Source organism: Antedon mediterranea, chromosome 3, assembly GCF_964355755.1.
Source record: "Antedon mediterranea chromosome 3, ecAntMedi1.1, whole genome shotgun sequence".
NCBI classification, from domain to species: domain Eukaryota; kingdom Metazoa; phylum Echinodermata; class Crinoidea; order Comatulida; family Antedonidae; genus Antedon; species Antedon mediterranea.
Genome location: NC_092672.1, coordinates 19,170,603 through 19,183,748, shown reverse-complemented (window position 1 = coordinate 19,183,748; position 13,146 = coordinate 19,170,603). Strand labels below are relative to the sequence as shown.

Below are 13,146 nucleotides of genomic sequence, written 5' to 3'. Positions count from 1 at the left end.
GATTAAACTGGCAATAGGGCTAAAAAGATTTAAACTCAATATAACAAACTTGAATTCAATGAACCCTTTTCTATTGTAGAAAATAATATTGTTTAGGTAATGGGCAGAATAAAATCCTTCTCTAATTCTGTGGGGTTGAGTAACTTCAAACGTCATTCAATAGCTCATTATAAGACAATTGAAAATCATAAATCTACTCATTTCTGAATACCTTTAGATTAAAACAACAGTGCAATTATTTTCAATTCATTTTCAAGCAAACATCGGCATGGGGCGATGATATAATGCTAAAAATGATAATACATTATTCGGAAACATGGGAATTAATTCTCAAGTACTCTATGGTTCAAAAATGAGAAAATAATAAATTGTTAGGGGCGAAATAAAACAGAATGCTGAAATAATCAATGAAAAAAAAATTGGCAAAATATATCCTACCTATAAACCAACAGTTGGACTCGAACTAAACAAGCAGTTGGACTCGAACTAAACAAGCAGTTGGACTCGAACTAAAGCAACATTTAGAATCGAACTAAACCAGCATTTAGACTCGAACTAAACCAACAGTTGGATTCGAACTAAACCACAATTTTAAATGATTGATTGATAGAAATCAGATTATTTACCACATGACATAATTCAAGATGAGACAAAGTATAATCAATATGAGACATTCATTGTAATAATACCTATTCCGTTTAACATTATGTATAAGGTAATTATACACGAACGTAGTCTACTGAATAGTTTGACTTAGATATTAAACAGCTTGTTTTTTCATTTGTTTTAGGCCTAATAGTGAATTTTTGTTTTAAAACTTTTCAACCAATCATAAACCTCTGAATAAGTAGGTACTGGATTATACAAATTAACTTTTTTTAAATTTTAATTTTATATTCTAAATAATTCTAACCACCTGGATGAAGGATTTAGCTTTTCTATAATACTTTGTTAATATAGAATTGTAACGGTACATTATCAGACCTATTACTTATTGAAAATTGAATTCTAATTAATACCTTTCACAACAATTGAATTACTTGAGTCATTTGGTAAAGTAATCCACGGTGGCTTTGTAAAGGCGTAACGACTTATAGAAAAGATTAACGAAATCATACAGCATTTAATCCCACAATCCATAGCGCATCACGCGTCATTGAACAAATCCAACCGGTATCTCACGTGAACTTGAAGTTGCTCGGGAACCAGAGTAATAGAAAGTCATGGAATTGTTACATTTGAGTGTTAGGGAACTGGAGTAATAGAAACTCATGGCATTATTTCATGAATAATGCGAACCTGAGTAATAGCCAATTATGGAATTTATACATGTATAAACCAGAGGAATATGAAGTCATGGAATCGTTACATATAACGGGAACCAGAGTAATAGAACGTCATGAAATTATTACCGTACATGTACAGTAACTATAAGAGTAATAGACAATTATGGAATGTGTATAAGGATAATATAAAGTCATGGTTACATGTAACGGGAACTAGAGTAATAGAAAGCCAGATTAAATTAGGCCTGATAGTGTTTTCAATTCTTCTGCAAACAGATAAATATCGATTTTTTGCATATGTACCGGTTCAAAACAGTTTTTGATATTTGTTATTTTAGTAGATTTTGTGGCATAACGTATTTGTAATTATTTTTTAATATAATAATAAAGAATTTTTTTAAACATAAATTTCTAAACAACTGAATTTAATGTTTAAATTTAAGTTTTATACAATTTTGTAAGAATAAATGGAAGAAACAGCATTTTATACTTGGTAAGAAGTGAGCCTGTCACCTACCAGTAGTGGGTTGCGATGTTTGAGCTTATGCCATCAATTATAGTGCCAATTTAAGTATTGTATCCTAACCTACTGACAGCTGAACCAAAACATTACGATGACGTAGTGAAACCAATACCAATGGCTTGTTAATAACTACACCATGTTCCCATGCATAATTAAAATTAAAATTCCTTTGTACTACTGTAGTATTCCTTAAATGTCAGTTTCAAACTTAATGTCATTCAAAAAGACGAACACATTGTAGTGACGTACTTGTTTCTTATTGAATACAATGCGACTCCAAACAGGAAGCATGTCCAGATAATTATTTACAAATAATGTAATAATTATGCTAATTGATTTTAGTAGAGCTTTACACCACAGCACATTATTATTACAAGTGTTCATTTCTTGAGCAGGGAATACAGATTTCCAATTTCGAAGCAAAGTACAGTGTATGTAATGGCAAAACTAATCGCAAGAATCAGAAATCAAAGGCAACGCTTGAATATAAAACACAATATACCTAATAAAAGCTATCAACGTAATACAAGAAAATAACATCACTATTAACAGATAAGTTTACGTAATCAAAAATCAAAAACTTAAAACCTAAATAATCGGTTTGTTTAGATTATAGCAGGCATACTGTATGCGTGAAACAGCACGCGTTCACACTATTAACAGTTCATTAACTTTTATCCAGAATCTTTACCTTAATTAGGTTAAGAAAACTTGTATTCAGATTATTGCAGGCATAACTGTTATCACGCGTACACCATGGAGAAATAAGTTAGAAATAACTTATTTCTCCATGCGTACACCAAGTTTACGCGTACACACTTTATCATTTTGCTGAAAACGTCTTATTATTTAAAATCTAGCAAATTGAATATGCCTCTCCGTTGGTCAGAATAACCAATTTCTCTTTGTAAATATTACAGATAACGGTAAATTTACTGGAAATGTATTGTTACCAGTCTCTATCCAATCGAATACAAAAATAGCAGCCCCAGTGGTCAAATGGTTAAGACATCTGCATATCAAACAGAAGGTCCCCGGTACGAATCTCTGTAAAGTGGATTTTTTTCTCATTCTTAAATCTTTCTTCATCTTTATCGTTTCAAATTAACTAATTAATTCAGTATATCACTAGGCTGTTTACTTCAAAATATCTGTAAATAAATGCATCTATTATCGAATGGTTTGGTTTTACTTATCTAGTATAATTTACTTTAAAATGTCCTATTGTAGAATTATTTAATCTATATTGTTTGTTTGTGTTTGTTTTTTAAAGTTTGATTAATTCATTCATTTGTATTTCTATGAAGAGGAATAAAGCTATTTGTATTTTTTATTTGAAATAATTTCTGAGGGCATATGATTTCACAATTGTTTGACAAGTTGTGTAAGGTATGGCAATTCATAGACCGATTAGACCATGAGAATGCATCGCAAACAAACTAAACGCTAGAATATGTAGGCCTAGCATTTGAATTATTATATACGTGCCGCCGAACAAGTGACGAAAATGGTCGAAGCACTTTACGACAAAATTATTGCTTACCAATTGATAACATAATATTCAGTCAATTCTTTTTATTCAGTTCTAGTTTATCCAAAATAAACTACAGAACTAAATGATGCCTACATCATTTTCAAATAAATGATGTATAACAAATATTAATTTCCATTTAAAAGTTCAAATACAAACGTTATATTCAGAAATATGAGAAAGGTATAAAAACTAAAATTTCATCAAATAACAGATAAATACATTGAAAAAAAATTAAAGCTAACTTAACGTTACGGTAGCGTAGTTAGGCTATATATGTTTGTTAGCGTAGTTAGGCTATATATGTTTGTTCAAAATGTGTATAGAATTATTACAAACACCGGCAACTTACTTATGTACGCACACATTATTCTAAACTTTAAAAAAAGCATTTCTTATATTTTATATTATATAGGTATATTTTATCGAAAGCAGCACTAGTATAATTATTATATAATATTACACGTACCATTAGTTAGAAGAAAATATAATTTACAACCATTCTAAAACCTAACCAAAACATAAAATTAGTATTGATATTCATTTTTAAACAAATTATGAAGACATCACGTTTTAAATTAAAATCTTTATGTAGCATTTAATAGCTATTATAGTGTTAATATTATCCAAACCTTCTAAATTAAAGCGTGTCATTAATTTTGAGGAAACTCCCTGGAATGGGCCTACAGGGAATATCACTACTAAACAAATCTAATATGATTTACACTTTGGGAAATGCAATGCGATATGTAGAGTGGTGACTAAAGTCCATAATACTTAAATAATAAGTTAACAACATATACTGACCATATGACGTGCTAATTATATATATTGATATTTGTATGTTTTACTAAGACTTCGGCAGCTGGGTATTGGATACAAGCCGGATTTTCCAGTCCGACGGTTAGTTCCTGCCTTGCTCACTATAAAATCCTCTGTTATTTAACTCCATCAACGCACAAGTAGAAGGCTAGGATCCTACTGATTGCAAATTATTGAGCCTATGATAGGTACATTCCGAGAGGGAAAAAAGAAGCATCACGCACTCAAGTTCCAGAGTTAATAATAGGTTATCTTGGGCCAACAAGAGGACTCGCCTGGTGAAATCGTTGGTTAGCTAATTTCAAGCCTAGGATATATACATTTTTACTTATAATGCGAGACTGCAAATTGATCTAGACACACGTCAAAGCATCGAGCGACACCTTAACATTGTCAAAATAAACACTAATGTGTAAAAACAACCACCACCAATAATAGATGGGCCTAGAAAAGAGCCAATGATTACTTAAGCTGAGTAACGAACAATACTGACAGACAGATCATTATAAAGTTTGATGTGAAACAATTCAGCACTCCTTAAAATAACCTAGAAAATGGACTACATCGATGAGTGTATGAAGTTAGTGACATTTTGGTAAATTGTTAAAATACTAGCATATCAAAGACAATCCTAATTAACTCACTGTCCCATCTGTTGTCAATGAACTGCATGATACACGGGTAATTACTGAACGACACTTTCGTATGGCAATGACATTAACGTAGCGTAATCATAATAATATAAAAATGGTCGAAACATATTGTAAACAAAGCGTGTATTAAAACAATATCAGTAATGATATAACATTTACGTGATTTAATATTTGCTTTGTCATTTTGACTTGTATGTTAGTCGTATGTATTTTATTAATTAGTTATAAAGGTAACTATACCGGCATATTTAAAGAATTAAAATAAAAACACAATTAAATGGTCTCGTTCAATGTATTTATGACTACATTTCTAATTGAGCACTCTTGACTGATCAAGTCTAACTTGACTGATCAAGTCGGTACACATCACTCTCTCTGAACTTATTTAGGCCTACAAGATCAATCTACCAATAACTAGTTCAATTCGCGCGTGAGCCTGTCGAATACTCAAACACGTCTCTTAAATTTGTAACTAATTACAGCATAAACTATAACTATTATTCTAATCTTTTAGACCTTGATATTCACTGTTTTACACTTCTTTTATTGCACTTACAATAATTGAGATGTAGGCCTAATATATAAAGTAATAATGTTATGATGTTTTAAACACTTTTCTCTTGTTGCCAATACATCAAGAATTTATGTAATGTATAATATTGATGTCATCATTAAGAAGGATGTCGTGGGCTGGACATTATTTCAACAACTTTTCCTAGTGTCTTAAACAATCTAGTTACTAATCATTTAAATGTTGGTCTTCACTGATAACAGTTCTGGACACAACTAACTAGCATTCTAAGCTGAAACTTACATATACTCATAGAAAAACATGTACATAATAGGGACTGATCTTAAATTGTCTTTTTTATATGATAGAATAATACACAATAACACTAATTATGTATTGTCTGCACAAAATGTTGAATGGTAGAAATGCATGTAAACGAGCTCTAGTAAACAACATAAACTCTGAGTTAACAAATAAGACTGTCCACGGAAACATGAGTACAATTAATAAAGAATACAAGTATAGTAAATTATAGCAATATGTTTTAAACTAGATAAACTTAGTAGAACAAACCTGCAGAGTCCATGTCCTGAAAATCGGAAGTATATCGTAAGGTCCAATCCGGAGTGTTATCACCTCGACTGTTGTCTGATTCTGAATCTTTTCGGTCAGTTTTGTTGTTGGAGCCCATGATTAGTGTTTCGTCAGATTCTCTCTGATCCTCATCAGGATTTATTAATGATGCAATGCTAAAGGCGTTTGCCCGCGGAGATAAAGGGTTTTGATCCGTTTGGTTTACAACATCCATGCCTCTCCGAGGCAGCCTAAGTATAAGTACAGACCGAATAAACGGTGTTTGACAGCAGAAAATGATCTTTCACTTCTTTTAACGTGCAGAGTATTCTTTCATATAACGGTACACTTTTAACACAAACACGATAACTTGCTAATTGTTTAAGCTTCTACGAAAAGTAACTTCTCAGTTAATTTCATTTCTTCAGTATAGCTGGAATGTAATTTGCTATTGTTTTGTAACTAACGATGTGAGGTATCTAGAACTGTTCTTAATGAAACATCATCAAGTTCCAATATACATAAGTGCCAACTGGTATTCTGTATTGAAGTTTGGTCTAATAAAAACAAACCACCATTCCCCGGACACACAGGCCTGGCAGTATAGGAAGGGGGCTGGACATTATTAGTTAATTAATTCTACATATACACCGAGCAATCATTGGCCGTTGGTTTGCTACGTCACTGATGACGGTGACCTGCCCAGTGCAATTATAGTGTCACTTACTCGATTGCAATTCAAAAGTTTTTTTTTTAATTCAACGAATATTGGCTGTTGATAAAGAGTGGTGAACAAGCTAACATATTATAATGTATCATCTTCCGTCGAAAGCCGCTGAGTGGGCTGGCTTAAACTTCACGGTACATCACGTTAGTGGATTTCCGCTTTAAGTACCAATATTAACTTAACAGCAACCAAACCACACGGAACTAAATAAATCTGATTACCGCCCTCACCCGGGTATTATACCTATATTTTGTAGGCACTTGATGGTACTATCTTACCCCTCGTTGGAATTAACACTCAAAAGACAACGTAGCACCACGTAGTATACATAAACTTAAACGAATATATTTTCATATTGAAAATTTAAAACAGTAATTGCACGTATGTTATGCTCCCTTTAAAATTAATTTGTTATTTTTATTTCTTGAATAAAAATTAGTATTTCCGGTCTAATTTCGCCGGATCCTTTTTACTTGTGCTATAATCCGTATAACAGTTTAAAAATAAGATGAGATAAATATGCTAGAAATTTATATTATTATTTTTACGAATTACTATAAAAACGTGGGAATGTTGCAGTAGGCAATCTGTCGTTTGAAGATTGCGCCCCATTTTCGATGGATATAGAGATTGAGTTGTATTAAACATACTAATCGAATGTAAAATCTTAATACGTAGGCCTATGGTGATACGTAGGCCTATGGTGATACGTAGGCCTATGGTGCTAGTTATTATTATTGTTCATAATAAATAAAAGAAGTAAAGGAAATATATATAAAAAAACAAGTTGTAATACCGGTAAACTTTGTAACAAATAGCACTTTGAATTTAGTATAGTAGCAACTATACTTACTAGAGAATATTTTTTTTTATATTAAAAACAAATTCTGAAAATAATATGAATCTTGGATTTTGGAGTATATATATATATATATAATATAAAATGTATTGGTCTCTCGTACTGATCTTATTTAACTTTATATTTTGGTTTGCTTAATGTAATCATCATTTCATAGAACTATCAAATTACCCCTAAATTAGGCCTACTGTAACTGATTTCCTTTTTTAAAATCATTATTATTATTTGTGTATATCAATCGATTGCACTGTATAATATTATGTTTCGCTAAACTTAGTTATAAAACATGTATGTTTTTGGTGGCCTATTGGCTTGGTTGGATCAACTTAGTTATAAAACATGTATGTTTTTGGTGGCCTATTGCCTTGGTTGGATCGTTAAAAAAGCACCGACCAAATTAATTACATTCTCATTATGATCCCATTATAAGTTTGTATTTGCCATTCGTTTGTGACTGTGACATCACATGTCATCTACACCATATAAAATGACCAAACTACCTTGGAAATGACAACATCTTCGCACGCAATCCCGCAATTCACAAATTCACCAAACAAAAATCTCTTAATTAAAACCTTTACGATTTTTTATTACGTCATTTCTAACTTATCAATGAGGTTAACTGCGTTCAAAATCAATACATGATCTGCTTAACTAATTAGAGAATTGTATGTTTCCATATATAACGAAAAATAACAATATAAAATATTAGTTGTTATTCCAATTGTTTGTAATACTTTTTATCTATTATTATAAAAATATTATTAAAAGTCCATCGTCATCCCTAAAGTACGAATGGACGATTCCGTATGTAAATATTGCATGTGAAGCACACACACACCCTAGACGTAATGTTTGCTTGCATTTTATCTTTAATGTTAAAAGATTTAAAAACTTTCAACACAACCCAAGTGTTTAACCTTTAATCCGAGGATATAAGCAAAAGCTTGGTTAACATAACTAATTAACCACTAATAAAAATCCTATTTTCAAAACACTAGAATTTAGTTAACAAGATCACTTTGATTAAAACTTGAGCAACGAGTGAGGTTCTAAACGCAATACAACCATTATATTTGCTTTACCCAATGAAATGGTAAGATTATTATTTTAATTATTTATACACAAAATGTTACATGATTCTGAATTTGTTAGTAATATACTTTTTAATTTATTTCTATTATGTTCTTCCTCACTGGTTTGTATAGTTAATTTGTTATTTATTTCATTATTATTTTAGTTTAGTCAACAGTTTACCAATGAAATTAAATGCACATTTTATAAAAGATATGGTAATACTTAACTGTATTTATGCACATAGCGCATATACAGTAAAGCGTCTCTTGCGCTTAAAAATTCCACAACTAAACTAAATTGAAAGATTAAAAAAAATGAATAAAAAATTATAAAGAAAAGAAAAGATAGCTTTGTGTGATAAACATGTAAATTTCATCTTTTAAAAAACTATTGAACTGCATTTAATAAATTTGAAAATCAAAAACAGGAGCCTATGACATACCGTATGTGTTATAAACATGTAAATTTTATCTTTTAAAAAACTATTGAACTGCATTTAATAAATTTGAAAAAATCTAAATCAAGACATACCGTATGATTAGATAGGCTTACTCTTAGGCATACTGTTACTAATGTTAATCATTACTTCCCTCGCCTCCCCTCTATGAATCAAGTAACCAATACGACATAAAAGGGAAATTATTGGTAGGGAATAATGTAATCGAAAATTTGACATAACCATATCATTATACCCTTGTATTTTTTTCGTTTTCTTCATCCGTCGGTCAGGTGTGACTAGATAGATAAAACTACATGAACATTTCGTCACAGTCGTGTTCGACCCTGAAGAGGTTCCTTCCTTATTCATCACACGTCCCGCCACTATTTTTAGTCAATCAAGGGCTATAAATTATAAAAGTAATTAACTAGAAACTATTCAGCTATAATTATTCCAATAATATGATTAAATTCGTTGTTTAAAAAAAGAACGTGATGATATAAAAAAGGAAGCCTAGTTGGGATTTTAGGTAAAACCTATAAAGATTATAATTTCAAGATTTAGTAGGACTACCTAATCTAACTTTTCCATCTTTTCACCATCATGCTAGGTATCGTTGTGTTAATTTGTTAAAGTATATTTAATATAGATCGGTATATTAATTGAATTGAATAATATCGTATCGTGTAGGCCCCTACTTGTTATTGCACGCACCACACAATGCCGTCCGTAAGCCGCCCACAAAAACGTAAACGACGGTGCAGCAAGTGCTGCTAGTCTGACAGTATTATATGCTGCAGTATTTTACTATTGATTAAACAAATACACATTATCAAGTTCTATCAATGTGAATTTGATCATAATGTTATATTAGCATTTAATGATAATTTATTTATAACATTAATAAAGTGTCAGCAATATAATTCATAATGGTACCAAAAAGGAGCAAAATTAGACTAGACTCTGAAATAAATATTAGTAGGCCTACCTTCGACTAAGTGGTCACCACTTATCATATAATACAGCAACTAAGATGAGTTTATATAATCATTTATTATCCGTATGCCAATGTAGATTCGTTTTCACTTGAAAACTTTTTTTTTCCGGTTTTTATGCCGCTATTCCTATTTACGATATAGTTACTTTGAAAAATACAGTAACATTTCATGGTAGTCTTAAAATCTAAACGTTCGATCAGAACAGAAGATAATATAAACTTGTACCTGGAAATATTTAATTGACTATAATTACCAAAAGAATTGTTATAACCCAATGGCATTTTGAATATAAAAGAACGTGTGATTAAATTGTTTAGGCCTAAGTTAAATAGATTCATTTTGTACAGGTTGTGAAGTATTCCAGTCAGTTTGTAAACAAGCTGATAGTATAGTTTGATAAGGAAAAATAACCACCTAATATAAAGTTAATTTTGTTTTATTTAAAATATTATTAGGCCTAAACGAGGTGTTTTTGGAATTAAAATATAGTATTTTTTAACACAATGCACCGGTATGCAACAACTAACTAGACCTACTCGGGGACCTACTACAACTTTTTTTTATAATTTTACACTTAATTTAAATTAAAACTAAATTTGGTTTTTATAAATGTTAACTTTTTTCAAACGATAACTGATAACAACTTAGATCGAACAACTAAAGTTACAATTATTGATATGATTTGACGGACATGGTTTGTATTTGGTTTGTATTTTGTTACGGTATATTCAATCTCGAACACCTGAGCTGTTTGTATTTTGTTACGGTATATTCAATCTCGAACACCTAAGCTGGAAATACGTACACTTCATTTCTGTTTAAAATAGCAACGCTTACGCTAAGTTGTAAAGTTTAGTGTAAACAATATTTAAAAAGTGAATTCGAATTTCATTGAAACTTTCAATAAAATAGATTAAAAATAATGAATATAATTACTTACTTTTATCGTCTTTCATTGTAATCAAAACAAAGTAAAACCAAAGTTAATGAAGATTTTTACTAAAGTGTTTTAGCCACGAAGTGTGTTGTGTGTTTGACCCGATCACCAAAACATTAAAAACTTTACGGACGATACCTGTGTAATATGCGACCGCGGAGCATTGTGGGATTGTCCGATGGCCATGGCCATTTTGAAACATCTCAACCAACATGACACCCGTTATGAAATTAATTGTCGAGTGTACACTTCATTCCTTTGATATACATATAATAAGGTAGGATGATTATATTATTGTATTTACTTTAAAAAAATATGTTTACGCTTTAAACGGTAATAACACGCAACGATATTATACGGTAGCCATGTCGAAGCCCCAGACAACTATCAACTAAACAAACGAATAAATAGTTTTAAATCAAAATTCTGTAAATTATTTTCACAATATATTTCATATATGCTTATACCATTCCTATTGTATTTCTAGAATTATGTGTTTAATAATAAACAATAAATTATAGGATAATCATTTTTAATAATTTATATTATATTTTAGGTTTTTTTTACCAAAAAAATAAAAACACCGAGACATTTATTAAACAATCAAAATGGTTCAAAATTGAGAAAAAAAAGTTTATAATTTTAACGTTTTGTATGGGTGTAGGCCTAGTTATTGGTAAGCATAGCATATAAACAAAAAAAGTTGAGTCACATCTGTAAATTGGGTTTAACAGGCTTACGTGTAGCAAACAAAAGAAATGTGCAATAATTATTTAGATAAAGATGCTTTAAGCAATATTTATAGAACAATGAGTGGTTTGTACGCCAGAAATAGGCAATTTCATCGTAGTTATAAATTTGAGGTTTAGTTTTAACTTGAGGTAACACCGTATTCGGGGTGGTCATAACGGTAATACAAAGTTATTACCGAAAGCGGTATATCACCAATTGACTTAACAGTGCTAGCGCCGCAGGGATTTCTGCGTTTCGTCAGCCAGATCTTTGCACTTTTGTGCCGTTTTCTTGCCTGACAAAATACCACGGGTACAATGATAATAACAACAACGGATGAACTACTTTTACATTACTAACCAACCTAAAACATAAATCAGTTACCGGAAGACAGTGGCAAAGTTTAGATCTAATTATTGGTTATACTTTTTTAACAGGACCATTAATAATATTTGTCCCAAACTGAATTGGGTGTAGGCCTATAATAATTTTTCCAAATACTACAACGGTTTCCTATAATGTGTTTGTTCGCACACGTAGGCCTAAGTACTTTTTAGATATTACGGACTACTCCTAACAATTCCAATCAACTTTGGTTTTCTTTCTTTACCTTAATTAGTCCTAAAAAATATATTTTTTATTTGCGGAAAAATGTTACATACACTTCGACGATAACAGATCTATACTGTTATAAGAAATCGTATCTTTAACACACGGCTTTGTTGCGGCTTTCTTATTAATGTTTTTGCATTATTGACTTAATTATAGACCTATGTAGGCCCTATTGTTTCATAACTTCCAAAAATGATTCCACTTTATATTTTTCTTATCTGTCGCCTTTTCCTAATTGAATGTGATCCACCCTGTTATTTCTATTTTTATCCATTTTACTCTGATTAAAGTATTTTTTTTTTATTACAGTAGGTAGGCTATGTCTATATAATCTGTTTTTGTTTTATTTTGTTCTTATGTGTTTAAGTTTATAATAATGTTTTATTTCCAAACACAACAGTTTCCTTTAAAATAAAAAAAAATAAATAAAATGACACTATAGTACATAACAAATCCTCACTAGCCTAAACGAATACGTCACTTGACACGCCCTAGGAATCAACGTTTCTAATACTGGATCCACAAGATGTTGATATCTACAGTATAGGGCTAGGTTTTAGAGTGCTACCGTACTCGGATAGGGTCTCAGTATTTAGCTTAATAATGGTATAATGTAGGCCTACATATTAACAATAGACATTTACTAACATGATAGGAAATACACACGAAATAATTGATTAGTATAAGTTTCAATTGTTTGTTATGAGAATTAAATTTTAAATATAGGTATAGGCCTAATCCATTATATAAATGCCAAGGAAGCTAACAGTAAAAAACAAAATTCTTTTAAAATGTGCCTACAAATTAATCGTACACTTAATGGATTTTGTTGTAAAGTTTACTTACAGTAGATCTACTAAGCAATT

The 13,146-nt window shown here is 30.7% G+C and overlaps 1 protein-coding gene across 2 annotated transcripts in view; it reads right to left on the bottom strand.

The window, feature by feature from the left end:
- Nucleotides 1-11,045, bottom strand: part of LOC140045013 (uncharacterized) — a 40,893-nt gene extending 29,848 nt beyond the window's left edge. Inside the window, exon 1 of one of the 2 annotated variants that reach the window (XM_072089745.1) lies at nucleotides 10,940-11,045. In XM_072089745.1, coding sequence (XP_071945846.1) covers nucleotides 10,940-10,955 — 16 coding nt within the window. In that variant the 5' untranslated portion in view covers nucleotides 10,956-11,045. Of the gene's footprint in view, nucleotides 1-5,899; nucleotides 6,457-10,939 lie in introns of those variants that run through there. The other variant, XM_072089744.1, reaches the window with a different exon arrangement.
- Between the last annotated feature and the right edge of the window lie 2,101 nt (nucleotides 11,046-13,146).